This window comes from Pelmatolapia mariae, linkage group LG6 (assembly GCF_036321145.2).
Source record: "Pelmatolapia mariae isolate MD_Pm_ZW linkage group LG6, Pm_UMD_F_2, whole genome shotgun sequence".
Lineage (NCBI taxonomy): Eukaryota > Metazoa > Chordata > Actinopteri > Cichliformes > Cichlidae > Pelmatolapia > Pelmatolapia mariae.
Window position 1 is genome coordinate 9,611,120 of NC_086232.1, and position 23,876 is coordinate 9,634,995.

Genomic DNA, 23,876 nt, shown 5'->3' on the forward strand with positions numbered 1-23,876 from the left:
AAGGTTTTGTAGTGTTAACAGCTTTTCTGCAAACCTGCTTTATTGTCTTTCCAACACATCTTTGACAGACGACTTCAAAAATATATACATTTGTGTTTGCTTTACTTGCAAAATAGATGATTAAAGAAATGCCTAAGTACATTATATTGCTTTTAATTAAAAGAATAAAATTACAAAAAACAAAAAACCCTACACATACCTCAGTTTGATTTTACCCACAGTAACTGGATGATAAATGGTCTGTTCCTGTTTGACTACTATGTCTTTTTTCACAGCAGACATTTGGAATTATCACAGTACCAAAAGCACCGCTCCATTCAACTGTCAGTAACTGAACAAACCAAGTCAGAAAATGAAATTCAGGTGTCATTAACTGTATAATTTTCACCTGTGATTTTCTCACTGTGACATGTCAAAATGTCTTTTGTGAAAACAGGCATATTTGACTACCTGCAACTTATTAGCATTACCCAATCATCACAACACATTATACTTAATACAAGAGGACCAAAGCAAATACTTCTAACTTTGAAAGTGTTTTTTGTTAGAATATATGTTTGACCTACGTTTAATTCTACTGTCCCTATTTTGTACAGCAGTATTTACATAGCATACCACAGGTCCATGAGAAACAATGGATAGTATTATTTTGTTTACATAGTATTTGATATGAGCAGTGGCCACCATGACCATGAGCCCAAAGAGTGCCATCCATGCATTTGTAAGTTAAAAATATAAAAATATTACAAATTTGGTTAAACCATAAGTAATTTCACCAATAAAAGCTAATATCATTGACAATACTATGGTCTTATCAGTCAATACTTTCTCTTATTTGCATTCTTAACATCCTGTCATCCCATTTGAATTATGAAGCAAGCTCCAGTGTGACCACAGTAACAAAGAAGCTCAGACTCCAGGTCCGTGACACCGAAGCGAAGCAGGTCTTTTCTCACAGTGGTCATGAACTGAGAGGTGAGGTGGTTCTTCAGGCTTCTGATCCATCAGTGCTTATGCCTGAATGTGGCCTCCACTTAAAAAAAAAAAAGTCCAAAGTTAGGAAAGAAAATGTTCAGCTAACCCATAAAGACCAGTCAATTTGTATGACTGGTTTTTATTGGTATTGTCATTAAAACTTTGAGTTGTTGACAAATGTAAACTGCCATGATGTGCTTTATGTTTAGCACTAATTAGCATGTATGCTAACACGCGCCCCAAGAACACAGTAAACATTTATTGCTAAATATGGAGTTATTGTTACTGTCAGTCAGTTAACATGACAACACATCTACTTATTAGACTAATAATCTTAACATACATACTTTGGACTTTAAGGCCATTTCTACACATACAGAGATATTTTAGTAAATTTAGCTTTTTCTACACATTTTGGCCTTTCATCCATATATAAATAACATTTTAAGTCACTCAAAACTTTTGAAAAACTTGTTGACATCAGACATTGCACCATGTTGTATTATATATTTTATTATATTGTATTATTGTATTACACTTTGGTTTTTCTTGGTTGTGCTTGATGCTGCTTTTTGTACTTTCGTGTGGATGGAGATATTTTCAAAAACAAAGCGGAAAATCACTGTTTTAAAAAATACCAATGTATGTGTATCCATAAACTAGAAGGATACCATCCATCCATCCATTCGCTTCCGCTTATCCTTTTCAGGGTCGCGAGGGGCGCTGGAGCCTATCCCAGCTATCATAGGGCGAGAGGCAGGGTACGCCCTGGACAGGTCGCCAGTCTGTCGCAGGGCTAACATACAGGGACAGACAACCATTCGCACTCACATTCACTCGCACATTTACACCTAGTGGCAATTTGGGTTATCCAATTAACCTATCCCCACAAGCTGCATGTCTTTGGACATGGGAGGAAGCCGGAGTACCCGGAGAGAACCCACGCAAACACGGGGAGAACATGCAAACTCCACACAGAAAGACCCCGGCCTGATGTTGGAATTGAACTCAGGACCTTCTTGCTGTGCGGCAACAGTGCTAACCACCGTGCCACCGTGCTGCCCAGACTAGAAGGATACATTTGTGGAAATGAGTACACTAACTAGTGTGTTTGAAACTTTCATAAATGAAATGCTAGAGTATCTGTGGTATGCACAAAGCTTTTTACTAATACTAATATTTCCCAGGGTTTTTTTTTTTTTACCTTCTTTACACAATTTATGTAAAGAAAACACAATTTCTTAAAATGAAGGCTTGGTCCTTCTCAAGCTGTAAAATCAAACACTAGTAAATAATGCCAAACTATCTGATATGGCAGACTGGAACAATAATTTTGGACCAGGAAAGTTGATAAAAATTGGCCACCATGTTTATTCAAATACAAAGTTGATTTAGAAAAATGATACAAACCAATAAGCTTACCTGAAAACTGTTTTTAAAACTGAGAATGCACCAATCACAGCCCACACAGATGTAAAAGGGATGCAAAATAATTAGACTACTCTGTTTATGAGTGTGTGGGAAGCATTCAAGCATCAAGGAAAAGCATGTTATCAGTCACTGAAATTGAACAAAGGCTATAGCAATGTACCTTAAACAAAATAAGTATGTACGATTTTGCAAGTGTTTTTGAGGGACCCGTCGCTGTCCATCTATCCATCCATCCATGCATTCATCCTTGAAGCCATCAATCCATCTATATAATATACTTTTCCAGCATGTCCTGGGTTTCCCCCAGAGACTCCTCCTGGTAGGACATGCCTGAAGCACCTTGTTCAGGAGGCATCCATGAGGCTTCTTAGTCAAATACCCAAACCAGTCCACATCCTTTAGATGTAGAGGAGTAGAATTCCCTCTTGCATGACTTAACTCGTCATCCCATCTCTGAGGTTGAGTCCAGCTAACCTTCACAGGAAACTAATTTCCACAACTTTTATATGCAGTCTCATTCATTCAATCACTACAGAAAGATTGTGGCCATGGTTGAACATAGATCAGCTGGTAAATTGCTTTCACCTCTTTCTTCATCATAACAGATTACAGCCTTTGCATCATTGCTGATGTTGCACCAATCTCTCTGTCAATCCACTCTCCCTTCACTTGAATTTGGCCTGGAGTACTTCCACTTGGACAAGTAACAGACTTTGAGTGGGTACTCCACCCTTTTCCAGGTGAGAACTGTACCCTTGGACTTAAAGGTGGTAATTCCCATTCCTGCCACTGCACACACGGCTGAAAATTGCCCCAGTGTAAGCTGATGAAGCCACATGATGAAACCAACATAAACACATCATCCTCAAATGGTAAAGATGAGATCCTGAGGCTGTGATCAAATGTTTACTCTAGGTCTAAGTCCTTCTCGAGCAGTCTGGCATAGGCCTTCTTTGGAAGGCTGAGAAGTGTGATCCATGCATCACTAGAGTACACCCTCTGGTTACCCTTCTTAAAAAGGAGAGCCGTCACCCCCAGTCTGCCAATCCAGAGCCACAGCCCCAAACACATTTCAGAGACATGTCAACCAAGACAGTCCCGCAACACCTAGAGCCTTAATTAATTCAGGACAAATCTTGTTAGGTGGACAAGATCGGTGTCCATCTGCATACAGGTTTCTGTTCAGTCCCATTACCCACTGCAAAGCTACATTACATTGATTTAGCAATGGTGGTTGTAACAGTCACAATGGTGTGGTGTCCCTTTAAGATACCCAAGTCGAGGGTTGACGGTGTCATCAGTGTGTGCCACTCTCTCTGTGTTCGTCTGGACATGTGCTTGCACGCTAGTGCATGAGGAGAGACCTTTCTTTTGTTTTTCTTTTTGTTTGCAACGTATGGGTTGTACGAACACTGCGCATTGGGACATCAACCACTAAACACAACCCGACGTTACAAAATGGCGCCCGAACATCTTCTCTTGGACCTCAGTGTGCAGTATCTTCGAGCAGCTGATGATTGGTACATAAAAAGGTACGAAGCGGCGAAGTGGATGTCCGCCATGTTTCGCGGGAACGGACCAGGCTGGCCTAGACATGGACGTCGGGAGGATCAAAGGGTCGCAGTGGTGCATTTCCATGGCAACGACTGGAGCCGCTCCAGCGCTGTTTGTGGACTGTGGTGCCATTCTCTGTTTGGCCTCTTCGTCGTGGCTCCATTGGATGTGCGTGGACCTGCGTTTCCTGGGCGTGGGTTCAATGCAGCTTTGCCATAGTTCCTGGATTTGCATTTTTTTAATGCATTTCGTGTTGGTTACTGTTGTAACATGATTGTTGTTTAAGTTTTCTACTGTGCTTTCTCATGCTGTTTTCACATGTTATGCTGACTGTTACATTTTTTGAAAAGAAGAAAAAGCTACGAGAAAGAGGGAATTTCATTCTGTAATTGTCCTGGCTATCCTAAGTTTTTTTTCTTTCTATAACATTTATTTAAATGGACATTCACCATGTGGGACACTGTCATGTATGCCAGTTTGTCGATTTTGTACTGTACATTTCCCTGTTTTGGTTTCAACATCTTATGCTGCTGACCATGTATGGAGGCTGGTTAAGTCTTGACTGTACCAATGCTGGTAAGGGCGTCTAACAATTCCTCCACAACCTGCTGACTACCTGAAGTAGCTATGTGTAGTGAAAGGGGGTAGCGGGGAGGAGGGTCACCTGGGTCCGGCTGAGGACAGCCTTTGTTTAACCCGGGGGGAATATGTAACAGTCACAATGGTGTGGTGTCTCTTTAAGACAACCCAAGTCGAGGGTTGATGGTGTCATCAGTGTGTGCCACTGCTCTCTCTCTCTGTGATTGTCTGGACATGTGCTCGCACGCTAGTGCATGAGGTGGGACCGATGTTGTGTTTTACCTCTCCAGACACCTTTTATTTTTGCAACGTATGGGTTGTACGAACACTGTGCGCTGTTTGTTAAGTTGCAGCCGTTCAACCGGGCTTGTATGGTTGGTGAAGAGAATGGGCATTAAAGGATACGCTGTGGAATTCCTAGTACCAGTGTGATCGTGTATTCTTCCTACTATCCTGCTAAGGTTTCTACCGCCTCCTCTCAACCACTAAACACAACCCAACGTTACATGGTGCAGAATTTGGTCCACTCATACTTAGTGTCCCCAGTCTCCCTCAGAAAGCTAACGCTTTGTTAGAGGTGGGAATTGAAGATTTCACGAACTGTGGCCTCTGTTTTAGCTCCCAGCTCAAACTCACTATACGTTTGGGTAAACCAGGCCTGTCTAGTATCTTCCCCCATCGCCTGATCCAACTCTCCATCAAGTGATAATGATTTGACAGCTCTGCTCCTTACTTGTCCAAGATACATGGCCACAGATATGACCGAAGATCTATAATTACAAAATTGATTATCAACCTAAGCTATCCCGATCCCTCATGCACTTATGAGCACCTTATGCTAAAACATGGTGTTTGTTACGGGCAAACTGTAGTTGGTGCTGTAATTAATAACGATCATTTAAATAACATGAAAAGCCATTTGCAAAAAAAGAAAAAGCAATAAATAGATTTTTAGTCTTACTTAGAATATAAGTCTTACTTGTATATTCCTGTGGGGACATCTGAGCACTCATGATATCATTGAAGTGCTTCAGCCAGTCCTGCTGGTCACTCTCTGTCTCGCAAGTAAACAGGAAGCAGCGGTCAGGTGTTTGTATGGTGATACCATATTCAAAGGCACCATTGCAGTGGGTGCCAGCAGGCAAGCCAGAGGAGGCACTGTAACTATAGTTCTTGTTCCCAAGGAAAACTTCACCTTTGGCAAAGGCATCCTTCACGTAGAGAATAAGAGAAAAAGAAGTCAGCTGTATAGACTTGTCATCATGTATATGAGAGTGTTGATTAAGATATACACCCCTTATTTCTTTACATTTTGTTAGGAAAATGGGAAGTAGGTGCAGCAATTTTTTTAAATGTGCACAAACATGCATTGAAATACAGTATTTAAGGCAAAAACAGAGTTTCTACTATTCTAACAAGCTTGAAAGTCAATATTTCTATTCTTTATTAGCCTGAAGTCTCTTAAGAATTCTCAAAGCTTTATTGTAATATCTTTATTTTCACTGCTTTTTGTTCTGTTCTCTGATGAGGCGATTCCACATTGCTTCAGTGTTGAGAACCAGACTCTGCAAGGAGACCAGTCAATGACTAATAGTGTTCCTTTGTGCATTGTGCCAAAGAATGGCTCCTTGATAGCCTCATTTACACTGTGACCAGTTTTATTGAGGCTTCATCAAAAAGTAGATGGTTCAGCTGAAAGGCCAGATGCATGTTTCAGGTCCTGCATCAGATCTTGTTTTCTTGCTATTCCTTAACAACATGACTTTCAGATGCTGTTCATCTACTGTAGTTTGCCACTTCGCCTTTTGTCAGGTTTCCTCAATTTCTTTAAGGACACACTGCACACCCGGTTGAGATATGTCGTGTTTACACCTAACAACTCTTAGTGCAAAAGTACAATATCATGCTTGTCAAACTGTGTTATCTGTGGCATTTTTATGGATTCAGTTAAAGAAATTGGAAAAAATCTTGTGTTTATGTGACAGGCTGCCAGTAAAAGTGACTGAAGAAATGTGGTTCTCTGTAATGAGTGGACACAAAGTTAATTCATCCTATGAGTTAGGCCTTTTTTATGCTTGAATGATTCAAATGTAAGACTCTGATGGTCAGGTACAAAGACTGGCCTGAAAATGAGTGAGTTGCCAATGTTCAAAGACACGCTATGAAACACCCTCAGAAAGCCGGAGAACTATTACTCAAGATAATATATAAAGAAATGTGAAGTTACTAAAGATTTTGCACAGTACTATAGGACAATAATCTGCTATCCTATAAACTAAATTATTTATTTTAGTATGTTATTATGATTCCAAATCGAAACGGTTTATAATACTGTGTAACCAAGCATTTGCCCCACAGTAACAATATAAAGTGTAAAACAATGATTATATTTACACCTGGTCACTTTCAAGTGTTTGTGTTGTAGGTTTCAGTGATTCATTTTGGGAGCAACAGTGATAAAGTGGCAATATTTGTTATGTGAAAATGCAAAATTGGAAGAATACTTCAAATTTAGTTTATTTCCTCTTTTTTCTCTTCAAAATAAAAGCTCATTATTATCTGCATGTTTTCTTTTCTTCATCATTTTCTTTTTTCCTCATCACCTATCTAAGAAAGGGCATTTTTGCTTCGCTTTTGTTTTTAAAGCTTTGCATTCACACAAATACAGTCTTTGAATTACGGCATAATGCTTTGAGGAAAGCATGTGGTAGTGGCCAAGGGAGTAAAATGTGCATCTTTCAACTGCAAGACATTCAGTTAATTTGCATATCTTAGCCACTTTAGGAACCGCAAGCCAATCCCAGAAGTTTTCTGAAATGACGCTGACCCTGTTTCAGATGCTTTGTTATGGGATTTAACATCACGATGGCTCTAAAGCACCTGAACTAAAAAGCAGCAAATCATTTCAGCCTCAGTTCAAAGCACTTGAACTGAGGCTGAAATGAGGAAATGTTTAGCATTTTTAGTTAAAAAGTGTTTGAAATATGTGATCTTGTGTCAAAGTTTGAGCCTGTAAAATATGGTGGTTTAAAACTACCATGTTTTGCAAAGCTCACACACACACAGTAGTAGTTCATATCAATATGTTAATATGCAAAAAGATGAAAAAATGACAGCAAGTGAGTTAATAATAAAACTGATGTATTCATAGGATGTTTTCTCAGTGTACAACTGAAATTTATAGGATTATATCCAGAATATTTTGTGTATTTACGCACATACTCCATTCAGTCTCCACTTACAGATTGTAGTAGAGGTTAGGCTGGCATTTTGCAACAGTCTTTGCTCAAAGACACTTCAAAGGACTGTCACATGGCAGCCTGTTGGAAATTTAATTCTGCTGTAACCAAAAGGAAACACTACAAATCTTGCTGTGCTGTCATCACTTACAGACATATTTATCAAATTACACCGCTCTAAGCAGCTTCCTCTCCAGCCTCAATTGATTATCACTTGACTTCCTCTTTCTTTCATCTTCTAGATTTCCTTGTCTCTCTCGGGGTAAGTTGGACAATTCAGTAACTTAGCGTCTAGAATTATTACACCTCTCCACTGAACTATTGCACCACCAGCAACACTTAGATAATCTGCTTTGGTTATCTAATGTTTTTAACTCAAACTTGGGCAATCTGAGCTACCCCCTCTTAAGGTCTTTGGCAAAGTCTGTATGATAATAAAATTCTCTGTAATCATTCAGGATTTTCTTAAACAACATCTCAGCATTTCTCAACATCATCTATCTGATAAAATAGGGTGTCTGCACACAGCGTTGTTTATAGAAGTGTCAGTGTAGCACATTCCAGGCTGCATCAAGGCACCTTTGTGCTCCACAATTTGTGGTCAGAGTGAACCAACCACATGCCTAAAATACAGCAGTCTTTCAGATGTGTGCAGGTCTTTGTAAAGAAGACATACCAGTGGATCTTTGAAGTACATGAGCCGCCTTTGGTCCAGTGTAAACCAGCGTTTCTTGAAACCTTCTGTTTGCTATGTAGACAAAGAGGCAGACGAGTGAGTAAGACAGACAAAGACTGAGAAAGACTGCACAAAGATACAATGCAGCATTGTGCTTTTAAATAAGAAAAGTGAGTCTGTCTCGTTTGTGTAATCTTGCAAGACCGTAAGTTCCGACACTTCAAAACAAGGTCTTCAAATTTAGTCCGACCAATAGTCTATGATATGCAATATATAAAAATGGAGCTGTTACTCATTGGAGACTAATCATGTCAGCTGTAAACAAATTTGTATCAAATACAACATTTAAATACTGAAAATTGATGGAAACCTTAAGAGCATGCAATGACTGCACAGTTTTATCCCAACTGTGCAGTCTAATTTAACCATTTTGCAAGGATACTTTACTTTTCATGAATGAGGGGTGTAGCCTGCTTTCGTATCTGTGATTTAGCCATGAATGTGCGTTAAAGCTGATCTCGAGCTTTCAACGGTGATATGAAAGCATTCCTTATTGTTAGGCACTTAACATTGTCAAACAGGTTTCCTCTTGACAACTCCCATCTGAATGTTTATCGCACTTCTCTCATAACACTCATGTTTAATTTGAAAACTTGTCACGGCTGAAACTTTACACGAGTGCTGCATTTTCAAATCCACTGTGAAAGCAGCTATCGAAGAAAAGCGAAGCACGGCACCTTTGGAGAGTTTACTGAAGTGCACAAGCAGCTTGAGCTCTTTTCAAATAATCAGGACGCTCGGGTCCCCGACTGCTGCCAAACTGTGCTCGTAAAAGTGTTTGATATTGTCATTGTGCTGAACAACTGACTGTTCCCTTCTCATTTTGCACACCGACTCCTTCCACAAGGAAGGAAATGAATTATGACATCCATTTAGTAAATCAGCCCAACGCAGCAAGTTGGTGACTTCTTTCATCTCTCAGCCCGACAGACCCAGATTAAACCGAGTGTCTGCGTTTGCATGCCTCTGAATGCAGAGTCGCTCGTTTTGCTGAGGATCAGGTTGCTGTTTCCTGTGCAGGTACTTGTGTCTGAATGATTCCTCTGTGTGACAACAGCTGCCTGTCTGTGCAACCGTGCGTGAGTACGTGCCTGTGTACAAATCCCTTCTTTGCACCTCTGTGTTTCGTGTGTGCATTTGACACCTGAGAATTTAGTCCAGCCTCAGCTGGAAGCCCTTCATTCCCTGTCGCACAGATGCAAGTAGGTGCTCTCAGCTGTCACTCAGCCTGTTAGGCAGAGGTGAAAGGCAGACGCGCTGACGGCTGAGCTCGTTAGCCTATTATCCCAGCTCCTATTCAATTAACGATGGGAGAGTGAGAGATGGGATCACTGAAGATTTAAAGGAAGGAACTGTGTCTGACTTGTTGAATAGAAAGTTTGTCTCGATCCTGGTTTAATACTCAAATTTGGCTGAGGTATTTATTTTGCTAAATTCAATAAATAAGGGATTTTAACATTTTTCCCTTTATAGGTAACATCAGAATTGCCACATTAAGAAGTTATCTATAATAGAGATCTCTTCTAGATTATTTAAACTGAAATTTTTGTTTCAAAGTGGTAACCATCTAGGCACTGCAGTTCCATCATTACTACATGACTACTAAAAGAACACCACCTGACATTTGCCGGCTGTAAATAGGATTTTTACCGAGCCTGCCTCTGTGTTAAGATGTATGCATAGCTCCAGAGGAGGTCGTTTTCTGATTCACCACAACAAATCACCTCCCTCCGTCTCACCCTATCCCCATCACCCTCATCTGTCACACTAATAATGTCTTTTTTCATTCATTCTGTCTCCTGCACATACCTCCACCTCTTCAGGCTATCTTCGACTTGCTCTCTACTCTCACAAACATTATAGTCCACGTGGACTCCTACCTGGTCTGATTTGTCAACCTATCCATCATTACTGCAAACAAGAAGGGGCTCAGAGATGATCCCTGATGTAATCCCACTCCTACCTTGAACCCATCTGTCACTCCTACCGCTGTCTTGCTGTCCTCACACATGTCCTGCACCAGCCTAACAAACCTCTCTGCTACTCCTGACTTCCTCATGCAGTACTAAAGTTCCTCTCTTGGGACCTTCATATCACATCATCACATGCTTTCTCTAGATTCCAGGAGAGGTCTGGTTATCAGCAATAAATGATGGCTGGATAGCAATGACAAATCTGAAGCCATTTTAAAGACAGATTTAGGGAAGTCCCACACTTGGTCATCAGAGTGTGACATTATAATTATATAAGGAGTGCTTCCCAAACCTTCCTATGTGAGGAGGTGGGACTGAGAGTAGTCTCGCTATTGCAGAGACAGATGCATTAGGGCACCTACATAACCTCGTCTGTATCTCTGGCAAAATGGCAGGCTTGCTGATTATGGCTCAGAGAAATGTATATAATTTGTAGGCTGATGTAATGGTATAAAGCACAGTTCCTGCTACCTACTTGAGAGCTATTAACAAGTAAAGTACAGTGGATTTAATGTAAATTATTAACCGGGTCTATTGACCCACTGTCGAGACAAAAACTGCAAGCAGGTGGTTAAAAGAATATGAAACAGCAGACACCACCAACACCAAGTATACAGCTCTTCCTCATTTTTAAGTATATTTAGCAAATTGTGCTTTTATTCTTTTGTTGTTCTTGTTTTTTTTATGAATTGTAAGGTTTTTTTCAGTATCTCCAAATCTACATTTATTGACTTGTGGAAAATATCCCCGTGTGTTTGAGACTGCCACTGTAAGGGTCAGTGGCTGCATTGAGAAATAGAAGGAAATGGAAAGGCTAAATAAAGCAAAAAGAGGTATGAATCCATAAATGTTTACTTGCCCTGGGACCTGTCTTTTCCATATATCCTTCCTTGATAAAGTTTCGGGTAAGTCTGGGTACCAGCTAAGAGCAACAAGCAAAAAGAAAAAACAATGGGATTAAAAATAAAGAATATTATAAGAATATTATTGTTTTAGTGTAATGGAGTTCTACACTTCAGACATAATATTCATGAGCCTATTAAAAGAAACCTAAAAACAATGTAAATATTTATTTTAAGGTAGGTGGGCGTGCATGTGTGTTTACCTCAGCATCGGTTGCCCCGGGAAAGGCCACCTTTAGATAGTGAAGCTGAACAGCACGAATTGAATTAAACCAGTCTACAATCTCCTGAAAGGTTAGAGGGTAAAAAAGACAGTATTTAGTTCTTACTCTATTTTTCTTCTTGTTGTGATTTAGAAAAGAGGAGATACATTTTTTATTTTTTGGACCAAATTATAGGAAAATCCAGGAGCAGTTAAAGCCAAAAATGTTAACCTCACTGACTAAAGGATGATTATCGCCCTCATTATGACATGAAATGGTTTGTCAAATCCAGTTTTGAAGCCTCTACTTTAAGATTTTGCCTTTTTGATGTGTTGAGTCAGAAGTGAACACGTCTGAACCAGAGTGTGAGGGGCAAGTGTTTGGCTAATGCTTGCAAGATTTGTTAGCACCTATCCATTTGTTAAGTCTAATGTCATCAACAATTTCTGGGTCCAATGCTAACTCTGGCAGTAAGAAGCTAGCAGGTGGTTACCTAGCTAGTTTTAACCTAAAGATGATATACCATGTACCACTATTTCTTAAAAAAAAACAAAACAAAACCTAAAAAAAACCCCCACAAAAACCCCCTAAAACCTATGGCTCTGCTTTCACTTTGGACATAAGCGAAGAAGACTAAATACCAATAATGTTTGGATTTGGATTAGTGAAGTTGGGCTTGTTGGCATATAATCTAAGCTACAACATGCTAAAAAGATGAAAGCCTCTTTAGCTGAACTGAACAGATGTCTGTCTGTTAGTACAATAACTGTATGGCAAGTTCTGTTATTTGTCACATAATTGCATTAAAATGATCCAAAATACACCAACTCAGCACAAATAGTTCAGTTTAGCGACAGTTAGCATATATAATAGCTAGTAGGTAGCTACTGGCTGTGTGAATCTACCTGTTAGCCAAAACCCAAATGAAACAGCTGAGTTATATAAAACATAGTTGTGACATGTGTACAATTGTTATTATGAGGAATAAAAGCACTATAAGGTTTAATAGCTGTAGAGAAATAGGTAAAACACTTCAGGAAAGCACACTGAAGACAGTTTTACTAGCATTTACCAGCTTACCACTGTTTACCACATCGATTTTCCTTCTTTGTACTTTGTATCATTGTTTTTTCAATTTTTATCTTTTATATGTTTTCATATATAAATATATATGAGTAATATATGAGTTTTCTTATGCCAAAATGTGCAACAGTATTTATAGACTGGAACAATGACTTTCCAAATCAGAAGGGATTTTATGATTGTGATGTGATTTTGCAGGAGACTCGAGTCTGCTACAAATAACTCCTCGGCCTGATGGCAGTTCTGAACTGCTCCATATATTTCAATGTGGTCTGAGTGACACAGAATAATGGATGCCGTGCTTGAATGTCATCTGCTAATGGATTCCATCAGCCAGCACAAATTGGTACAGATGGTTTTGTAAAGGTTTGGAGACTCTCCCCCAATGACAAGAGCCAGGTAGTTTCGAACACGTCTGTCTCTTAATGTGACAGATGACAAATATCCGATACCACCTTCTGCTGTTTAAATTAGTGGACAGTCAAGAATACACAAAAAAAGCTTTAGATTTTCTGTAAGAAAGGTATTGTATTCATTCAGCCCGAGAGGTTCACACTGCTTAAGTGCAAAAGTCCTCACTATTTCTCCTTAGGACTTTTACTACATGCTGATTGATTATAAACCAGCGATTACAGAAATGCAGACCTTGCCATTGTCATGGTAGACAAACATATTTCGGGTGCTGTAGTCTTTGAGGTAAGTAATCTGCAGGCCGTTGGGATTTCCTATCTTCTCTGGCTGGAAGGTTGCATTGATGCTGTCCACCTTTACCACTGCTTTGGGCTCCTTAGCCTGCAGGAAACAAGAGGGAAATGACTGTGTATTTGTATGAAATGCAGCAGTTTGCATAGATAGATAGATCTCATAATAAGCCATGGTTAGAGCTGTTTGACCTATTATTTCCACATGTTTTATGTTGTTTAACATAATAATTAACACGATTAATTGAAATATAAGATTTTCTAACCAAGGCTGTTGTTACTTGTTCCTGCTATATGTGTAAAAATATGCCTAATACATCTTGTGGACACACTCTGATAAATTACTACAGTTTAATGAATTTGGGATTCAGGGGGTGAAGTGCTACAAAAAAGTGCTGCTATCTCAAATCATAAATATATAGAGCACATGAAAATCCACTCTTGTTAATCATGTTTTATAGAAAAGGCCTCAGAGATTCCAAAAAGAAATAATCCTGCAATTTTCTTTTGTGGTCTTCAATGAATAAACATTTCTCTTTGGGACCCTCAGTAGAATAAAAACAAATAAATCTCTGGGACAATCACACTTTTACGGTTTTGAACAGGCGTGGTAATAAAAAATAACTTTTTTTCATCACTGCTTAACCAGAAAAAATGTATATTGATGCAGTGAGTATCTGTATGGCATCACACCCTAAGCCTGTATTTTGTGTTGTGTCACTGCATTCAAAGCTATTATCTACACATCGGTCCGCATCACTGATAACCATCATCTCTAAGACCGACACTAATCCCAGCAAACATGTTTGTGGATGCTGTGCTTTAATCTTCCCTGACTTGAATTTAGATGGGCATCTTTGGAAGCTGAATCTATGTCTGTTCTTTTGTCCTTGCCTTTCACAAAGAACAAATACAGCTATGGTTATTTATGAACGATTTGACAGTTGATGACAATTTCCCTACTTGGTTTGGGTTTTGCCTCTTGAGCATGATAAATCAGCAAGAAAAGTGAAACTGGCTGAGGAGCAGCCAGTTGGAGCTGAACATTTTGCATACCTCAAGCTTTTCCTGAGTTCCAACCAACCTAACAGCATAGAAAATCTAAAAAGAAATCTAGTGACACCTTTACCTTTACTACTTCTCAGACTGCATGAGATTTGTTTTTTAATTGTTCGCTATAGCATATTCAGCATGGCACCTACTTTCCCCCCAAAAAATATATTATTCCCTCTTCCCCTGAGCTGGTTTACTGTGACAAACAAAGTGCTCCCAGTGCTTCAAGGCCTAATTGGTTTGGGTGGTGTACAGCTTAGTGAATCAGCCACACTGACAGAGAGGACAGACTGTTGGTTAAGCTTGTCTGAGCACGCTTGAATGCAGCAGAGGGTGCAAGTACTTATTTTGCTCTCTCTTGGTAGGTATACATAATTACCAAGAGTGTGTATAACAAAATACTGCATTATACATCACAGGGGGGCTGTCTGCATGATACTATGTCTTTGTCTTTAAGGTCTGCTCCAAAGAAGGTGTTTGTGTTGTGATATTATGAATGGGAATTGGTACCTGCAAGAGCCTTGTCTAAAAAATGCTTACATCATATTTGGTAAAATACTTCAGAGTCCCCTCCCTCTCTGAAAGGACAAATCGTCTGCTGAGGAACTGCCCGTTGTCCCGCCCTCTTTTCATCAACATGCCGTCTCTTATTCCTGCAGGAAGCCAACAAGGTCAATCATGAATTTGAATGTGTTATAACACAGAGGCGGTTCGTGTCATTATACACCTGTGCACTCACCTTCTTCATAAGTGAAGTTTCCAGGCTCAGAGAACTCCCTCCTTTGGTACTTTGCTCGTATCCACTGCTCCCTCAACACCCTGAGCACACAGATGAAGTGTAAACAGAACTAGTTTGCAAAGCTTGTGCTTGCAATAAAAGCACACTAATAGTCCTGTGTATTTTGTGAACAGTAAACACAAACAACGCCAAAAATGAAAACCAATTCAGATACACGGGAGACTCACAAAACAATCATTTTTAATATTCCTACTTTATGTGAACTACATGCCTAAACAGTGACATTTAAAGTTTTTAGAAAGATGAGTTTGGCAGCATCTTCTTTCAGCTTGTTAAATTGCAACTATCCTGCAGTTATAAAGAAATTACATGCAGATTATTGCCTTTGCAAGTAGCATTGCACCTGCTGCGTTGGGCTGATAGACATGAACAGACACACTCCTGAGTGAAAAGATCGTCCTGATCTGACTGTAATTTACTGCATCAGTGTCAATTAGAACTTGCATATGCTACTTTAAGATGTACAGCAACACTGAGCAGGTTAAAGCATCCTAAAAATCTCCAACTGAATACATAAAAGGATATCGGCAAAATGTTAGCATTTTCAATTAGCAAAATGCTAAGGCCAAATATTGAGGATTGTTTTACTCATAAATCATAGAAAGCTATCGAAGGCTTCAGTCACACCAGAGTCAAAATAGCACAGCAACCTCCACAGCTGGGAATGATTGTGAGTACTTGCAGCTGCCAACTGAGCGCCCAAAACATGAGGCTTCAAACGGTGAGCGAACATTTGTGGTTACAGGGCACCTGATGGAAGGCAGCCTGTTTCAGTCACTCTCAGATAGGTCTGCAATTAATTGCTATCTAATTTAAAAACAATAAAAACAATAATGTGTGTGATAGTTCCCACTAGGAGTGTTTATTTATTTGGCATTAGAACGAGTTATCAGAAAGGATGTGCAATCGACACGCCTGGATGGCTCAACGTTGTGAGCGCAGTGCCAAAACCTTGTCTCTTTCCCATCGCCCTTTACTCAGTAATCACTCTGAGTGTTTGACACGAGCCCCACATATTCCAAAAACAATAATACTAGGATTTTATTGAAACACAGCAGAACTGAACTGAAGTTAACGCTGTGTCTGAGGGAGGAGGACAATCCCGACAAAAGATGCATACAAGAATACAGCCTGTTTTCCTTTCCACAGTGAGCAGAGATGCCAGTATTTCAGGCTTTTAGTCATATTTTTACAGAGATTAGTACATGATGAAAACATCTCCCCATCTTTTCTCAACATTGCGCAAACACAGAGCAACATTCATCTTTCTTTCTTTCAATTCCCTTGAAAGGTGCATATTACACAATATATGTTTGTCATGTTTGTAGCTATTAATGGGTCTGTGTTAGTGTGCTACAATAATGTCTAAATGTTGCAATATGTTAGGGGTGGTTAAATTCATATGTGTAGCATTCAAGTAATCTCGATATAGGGAATGGGACATCTTGTTATATTTACAACAGCAGATATTTGGAGTTTGAAAACTAACAAATATGTGAAAATAGCTCTGTAACATGTTTTACAACATCATGGGCCACAGTGAATGATGGCCAGTTTAGGGTTTAGCGTTTCACTCAGGAGCGTGGCTGTCCCTCTCTATCAGCCCATCACAGTGCCTGCCTAGACTATGGGATGTGAGACATCAGCCCCATTGCATATTTATACTTGAAAGAAAAATGGTGCAATACTTGGCTCCATTTTGAGCACCAAATTTACAAATCCCTAGGCAGAAATCTGGTTATTATTTAAATAAACTAGATGCATGTGTTTGTTTATAAATGTATAAATTTGCCAAGCTTAAATCTGGCACAGCCTGTGGCTGAGAAAGTCACACATGAGTGTGGATAACCACTGACGACAAGTCAATACCGGCTCCTGTAAAGCGCTACTGACTGTAAATATAGATGCCAACAGAATTGGAACAGAAGGCAACACATTTTTTCTTAGTTAATTGCAGAATGATTGCGAACAGAATGTAAGTGCCAAGTTGACCAGTTCACTTAAAAACTAGCAGACTAACTCCATTTTATTGCCATGTTATTCCAGTTTCACCGTCATCTTGACCCACCAAAGTCAGTTTGAGGACAGCAGCTATGTGTGGTCTCAGACTTGGACTCCATCTTTAAAGCAACATTTCAAAGGCAAGGAGACTGCAAGAGTTACAGTAATTTGGTCACAGATTGGTCTCCAGCCACTATCTTCCACTGTACTCTAAATGACAGTATAGGCATCATAATGAATTTGCAAAGATCCCACTGTCAAAGGATACCCATGAAGGACTAAGCACTGTAACATTAGAATCACAGAAGAAAACATATGTAAATGCAGGCGTCTTGAAGATTGCAGCAAAAAGAGTGGAAATAATTTACCATCTCTTTAAGAGATATTGTCTGTGTGAGGACAGAGCAATATTTTTGTCAAGAGTAACTGATTCACAGCAGAAAGCCGACAAAAACATAACAAAGCCAAAGGTAAATAAAAGTATTGATGTAACTGCTGCCCTGCATAATAACTTTATTACATTAATGCAGTGCTGACTGAAACAATTACACAATTCACCGAAACAGATCAAATGGATTTAGACTCTCCACCTACTTTTATTCTATGTTAATAAAAATAAATGCTGTTAGGATTCTCTGTATCCTGTGGATTATCACTTCAGAGCAAAGGCTAGATTAGATAATTACAACCGGTCCAAGAAATAAATCAATTTAACCCCATATATGTAGCAGGAAAATGACTCAACAGGGTCAAATTAAAGGCTGAATATCTGGCTTGAGTTTTATACATAAGTTAAGTACTGAACCTACTTCATAACACACACAGTGCAAAGATTTGTGCCCTGGAAGAGTCAAAGCCCAGACTGGAGTCCTAATTCTATTGTATGAGATGACTTGAAGAGGCAAACTTTTTACAGGCACACCATCAACTTGGCCAAGCTTGAGCAAATCAATCAGGTAGAAAAGTTAAAAAGAAAGAAAGAAAAGAAAACCTTCAACAAACATCTCCAAGAGCTCCTGTAGATTTCAGCCACAGGAAGTGAATAGCTGTTCATTTTACACTGAAAGATTTCAAAGCTGAGCATGTGGGGATATAGTGCAACGTAACAACACGTCAGCTTTGCAGGGAAATGAGAACATGGATGTACACAGTCAGCTCCATGTAAAAGTATTTATTGGGAGGAACCGTTTAAACTGTGTAATTATCAAGTTTATTGCGTCCAATCACGGGCGAGTGCTTTGAGCATATCAGTGTTCCCCTTCTAGTCAATTATAGTTAATTAATTATAGTTAATACTTATAGTTTGGCTGGAAAACAGGAGATTTTTCTTTAAAGAAAAAAAACACACTTAGGTCTAAAAAATAACTCATTTCTTTATGTAACCAAATGCATGCACTTTTTTTTCCAAAAACTTCTTCAAAATAAGTTATGTGAGTGTGACATATGTGTTACTATGGTTACTCACTGGCAGTCCTTGTGGGTTGGTTTGTAGTAATAGACCGGAACAGCGGCCTCATATTTGCTCTTCATGATCTCATTGCCATTCTGAGCCATGAACTATGAAAACACACACACATACAAATACATGACACAGACATATTATTTGAGGATGAATGACATCTTGGCAGAGCTATAGACAGTTTTACAGCTAAAGGACACATTTTCTCATCTCCTCAGCAGAAGCATTGAATTCCTAGAATAAATCTTCACTGATGTTACTGGAAACCGATTTCAGTTATGGGAAGATGACAGATGTGGCAACTATTTTAAGATAAAGATGTTCGGAGAACCCACATCATTAATTATCTGATTTCCATGAATCCAGTACAAAAATGTTGTGGGCAGGAATGCAGTGTTTTGACATTCCCGAGGACTGATTTATCATAGTGATTTATAATAAAGCATTTTGAAGCAAAATTCTTGAAGCTAATTTTTTGTCTATTTAAAAATGTGGTTTTTGGTCTTCTAGGTTTGTGAAATGTGTATGTTAGATTCTTCTCAAAGTGAAAAGCCCACAGGTGAGCCCATCAAAGACTTGTGGCATCATACCTGATCTGGAGGCCAAAGCTTCTCTAATAAAAAAGACTACACAGGTAAGTTCACCTTACTTCACAATGGGCATCGACCTAGCTCTGACAAAAAAAGTGACTGGTTTCCACTAAAGATTACAAATAACTGCACAAACAGTGTAAATAAAACCCTCAGTTGATCATTTTAAAAGGTGATATCTTGGTTGGTATGACCAAAAATCACTGTATCATTATTAAGATCGTTTGAGGATACATGGAGATATACATGGGGGAAAAAAAACCACGAGCACAAAACAAAAACAACAAATAATCTATAATTAGGCTCTGGTCTAAGCATATAAGGAATAAGGAAACCACTTGGTAACTTTCGTTTCTTTAGAACAGGTGGTTAACCAGCCGTGGCTGGAGGAAAACAAGTAAAAAGAACCTCCAACTCATGGTCCTCCCAGCGGGATAGGGTCAGCGACTTGACCTTGCTGATGTCAGGAATGTTGCGGTGAATTCCAGAGCAGGCCAGGCAGATGAACACTCCCAGGGTACAGGAGCCCCAATTAGGGTCTGCAGAGAGACAGATGGAGAGAACAGTTACAGTATGGTAGGGCACTACCTTTGTCAGACACAACAGACCGAATCTGAAGCTTAATCAGATATAAGAAAAGAGACAGTATGTAGTAACATTTGATAGGCTGGATTCAGACAGCATCACTGCTCTTTCGTTTGTTTTCTGCATGGGCTTTTTTAAATGACTTGTATGACTTCTTGACTAGCTGTCTGTCAATTTTTCCAGCCAATACATTTACTGAAAAATGAATAGAAACCTTAAGGCTAGTAAAAAACAAACCAGTAGTGTCCAAAGTGCACATTATTCTTACATTTTGAAAGCTAAATTTAAAAATATATTTCTTTTAAAAATCCAGGTTAACGTCTTTAAGTTGTCTTCTGTGGAGTGTTTTCATACATGATTTTCATTCTTCCAGCTTGATAATTTATGTTTTATCTCGTTGAGAATTAAACTTAGCAAATAACTTTTAATGCATCACTGCTAAATAGCATAAGACAATAGGGCTTCCTTTTCATTTTTGTTGTGAGAGAGATTCTCAGTATGCCAATGTGCAGACTATATTTCAAGGTACCAACACAAGCTAGCAGTGCGTTGCTACATTTTCACCAACAACGGAAAATAATAGTAATTTAAAGATTAACATAGCCACTGTGATGTCACCCTGAAAATCTATGGACATTTCAAAGCCTCAGTATTAGTGTTTTAGCCTTGCCATGTAGTTTTTTTTTTTGTTTTTTGGGGGGAACAAGAAATAATCTAATTTGGGGGCGCTAAGTTAGCTAATGCTAGCAGGCTTTGATTAGCAAGCTTCAAAGTATATGGGTGCTTTTCACAGGTACACACATCTACCTAAGTAACAGACAAAAAAATAAATAAATCGATCAAAAAGCACCAAATATAGATGTAAGGTTCAGTTCAGTGACTCAGATTAGCAGAGGTAAAGCCTAGCAGCCAGCTATTAGCTACAACAGCCTGTGTCAGCTTCCACCTGTAACCTCAATGTGGCCACTCTTCAACTTAATCATTAAGAAAATCTAAATATGTGAGCTATTAAAAATAAATAAATAGAATTTGCCACCTTAAATTTGCTAGGAAAGAAAATTTACAGACCCAAATAGTCCTTTCTTTTGTGCCAGACTGTAGACATTGTTTTACAGTCATATTTGGCTCTTTAAATACTGTAAATTTAGGCGCTTTAAACATAGGCGTCTATGTGACGTAAACTCTGCAAATATCAGCCAGCACCTGTTGCAAGACCTGGTAGACAGGTGACAGCTGGAAAATTTGAACATATAACAAACCAGTTATCACTACAACATGCCTCACACTTAAGGCTCACACTAAACAGGAGAAAGCATTTTGTCCAAATCAATACAAGCCTTATGTTGGCAAGCATTATTGAAATCTCTGAGCTTCCAACCAGATCAATGGTACAAAGCGACAAGCCTGAAATCTATAAGGGCAATTTATCTGCCTCACCTCTAAACTCAAAGATACGAGAAACATTTTCTTTGCTCTGGCCACACCTGTCTTATCTTTCTGAGAACCTTTCGAATTTCCTAGTAACCAGCGCGAGGGAGGCTTGGTCTTATCAGTATAAATCACAGATGTCTGAGCAATGAGGGCAGTGTTTAATTTCCCAACCGTAGAAGGCAGATTGGAATACAATGTGCCTGGCTGGTTAATACTCATGCCTAATTTTTTGCAATGTTTCACAATGGGCAGAGACAGCAGAGTAAAACGAAACCAGCCCACATGCGCACGGGGCATCAGAAACATAAAGGGATTCCCTTTAGTCTCTAAAAACGAGGACACATAGTAATTATGCTTGAATGTAGCCAGAGCCGATGCTGGGAATCTTTAAAACCTGTCTTTGAGCAAGGAAGTTCCTCTCCAGCAATGCATGCCTGGCTTCTCAATAATTTCTTTTTTTCATTATACAAAGATTAGGAAGCGAGATACTATCTCTCTTACATGTCTCCAGGGCATACATTCAGTGATTGTTTTGTTTTTTTCCTTCTGATGTACTGAAACACATTATGTGCTGTGCATGACGGCTCTCAGCATACTGTAACACAGACAAAATGTAGTGCCAGCATGTTTGGGCAAAAATAACTTTGTGCCATTTTAACTGCCACAGCAGGTTATTCCTTCACACATGGATAGCTTGTATAACCTAAACTACTGCTCCACATTCCACACACTGACTAGATAATCTGTTAATCACGGAAGATGGCTTTACAGGCCTTCAATTTCTCTTGGTTTTCTCACAGATACCTTTATATTTGCATCATCCAAAGGCAGAGGCCAGAGGTAATTATTTACCTACATTGTCTGCTGATCATTTCTTTGCACAAATAATCAGTCTAAAAAATATATTTAACAAAGAAAAGTCCATTACAACAGCCCAAAAGAAAACTTATTGTTATTATTATCATTAATTATCCACTATCTATACATCTTATATACAGATATGGCCTCTTTATAATGGAGTTCCCCATATGTCCCCATTGTGTAAATAGTTTCTATTAAAAAACTATAACCAACTAAAACAAAAAAGATCACCAAGAAGACCTCCACTGCTGAGCTCGAGTGGATAAGGGTGTGTGCAGGCCCTTCTACTGCATGTCGAGACATGATCAGCGCTGAACTTCTCTTCTCTTGGCCCCACCACATCACTTCACTGCTTCAGCTGCTATCTTCTACACCTTCAGGGAAACTCCTCCCTCCGTTCCTAACTCACCTTGTTACACTTACAGTCAGAACAGCGCCGAGCATGCCTGGAACCCTTTGAAATATGTTAAAGGTCTAAGCAAGCATTTAATCTTATGCCGTAGTGACTGTAGCATAAAACGAAGGAGACATTAAGGTGCACTTTAATAAACGGCTTTACCAGCAACGTTATCATAGATCCCGCATAGTCTGACTTTCCACTTTCATAGCTAATAAAGGCTTCTTCTTCTTTTTTTTTCAACCTACCTGGTGCGCCACAGTCTGCGCAGGCGTCATTTCCAGGCTTCTGCAGGATCTCTCTGAAAGCTCGGGTCGATCTTTCATTTGCGGACATTTCAGCGAGCTGATCTGTTATTCCTCCGCTTTCAGAGAGCGGTAGAGACTGGGATGGGGCGGCGAATAGCCAAAAAAACAGGGAAAGGTGTGTCTGCTTGAGTTTCACTCCCCTAGTTGGGGTGCGGACAAGTCCGCACAGGTGGCCTCCTCAGCGCAGAGGTATGCCTCGCATTGAAGGGGATGAAAAAAGAAAAGAAAGAACGTGAACTTCAGTGTCCTTCACAAAGTTTCCACAGCAAAAAGTCCCAGTATCTCTCTTTGTTTGCTGAGCCCAAAGCCCACTAGTGGCACTCTTCAGGTGCGTCCTCACAGTTCTGCAGACAGATCACCTTTGACTGTCTGGGACTGGCTGAGCGGAGCGGATGGCATGAAACTCTACACTAGGAAGTGAAATACAGAGGTTGTTGAAACTTGCTTTTCCGCATAATTCGAGGTTAGATTGCATACCGCACCGGCGCCAACTACGCAGGGCTTATTCACTTAAAAGGCGCATTTGGAAGAGCCTGTCGGACTATTATACCCGGTGAATAATGATAATGTAAATCACTGCCGATTTGGATCTGATGTCAAGTCAATACAGAGTCAGTATTGCCGATACTAATAAAGGCAGCTTATGTATGGAAAAGCAATGTGTTGTGATTTATGAGATGAATCATCATTAACGTATCAATTCACACACATTTTAATGACCAATAAATCACTGTGATTTTTACTTTCCAAAATACTGAGTAATACAACAAAACACACAATTCAGCTTACATGGAATATAACTGTGCCTGTCTCTAAAGGGTCTTTGGGTCAGCTTCTGTTGTTTAAATCTGCTATAGGCAGTAAATAAAATAAACTTGACAGTTAGCACAAAAAGGTTCAGGCATTTTTCATAGCGCATGTTTGAGGTATATCTTTTCATTTCCAAAAAATATTGATTTATTTATTCAGTGGGCTACATACTGAACCCCTAAAATACCAATATCATATGTTGGTAT

General features: G+C 39.3%; 1 protein-coding gene across 1 annotated transcript; it reads right to left on the minus strand.

Moving 5' to 3' along the window:
• Nucleotides 1-977: 977 nt before the first annotated feature.
• On the minus strand, nt 978-22,888 carry zgc:92360 (uncharacterized protein LOC436988 homolog). The gene is made up of 11 exons (XM_063475123.1): nt 22,801-22,888; nt 19,687-19,817; nt 18,695-18,786; nt 15,169-15,248; nt 14,970-15,082; nt 13,321-13,467; nt 11,593-11,676; nt 11,347-11,409; nt 8,455-8,526; nt 5,519-5,750; nt 978-1,033 (listed from the first exon to the last, which is right to left on the minus strand). Exons 1-11 carry the CDS (start codon nt 22,886-22,888, stop codon nt 1,005-1,007), a joined length of 1,131 nt encoding a protein of 376 aa, XP_063331193.1. The 3' UTR covers nt 978-1,004.
• Nucleotides 22,889-23,876: the final 988 nt, after the last annotated feature.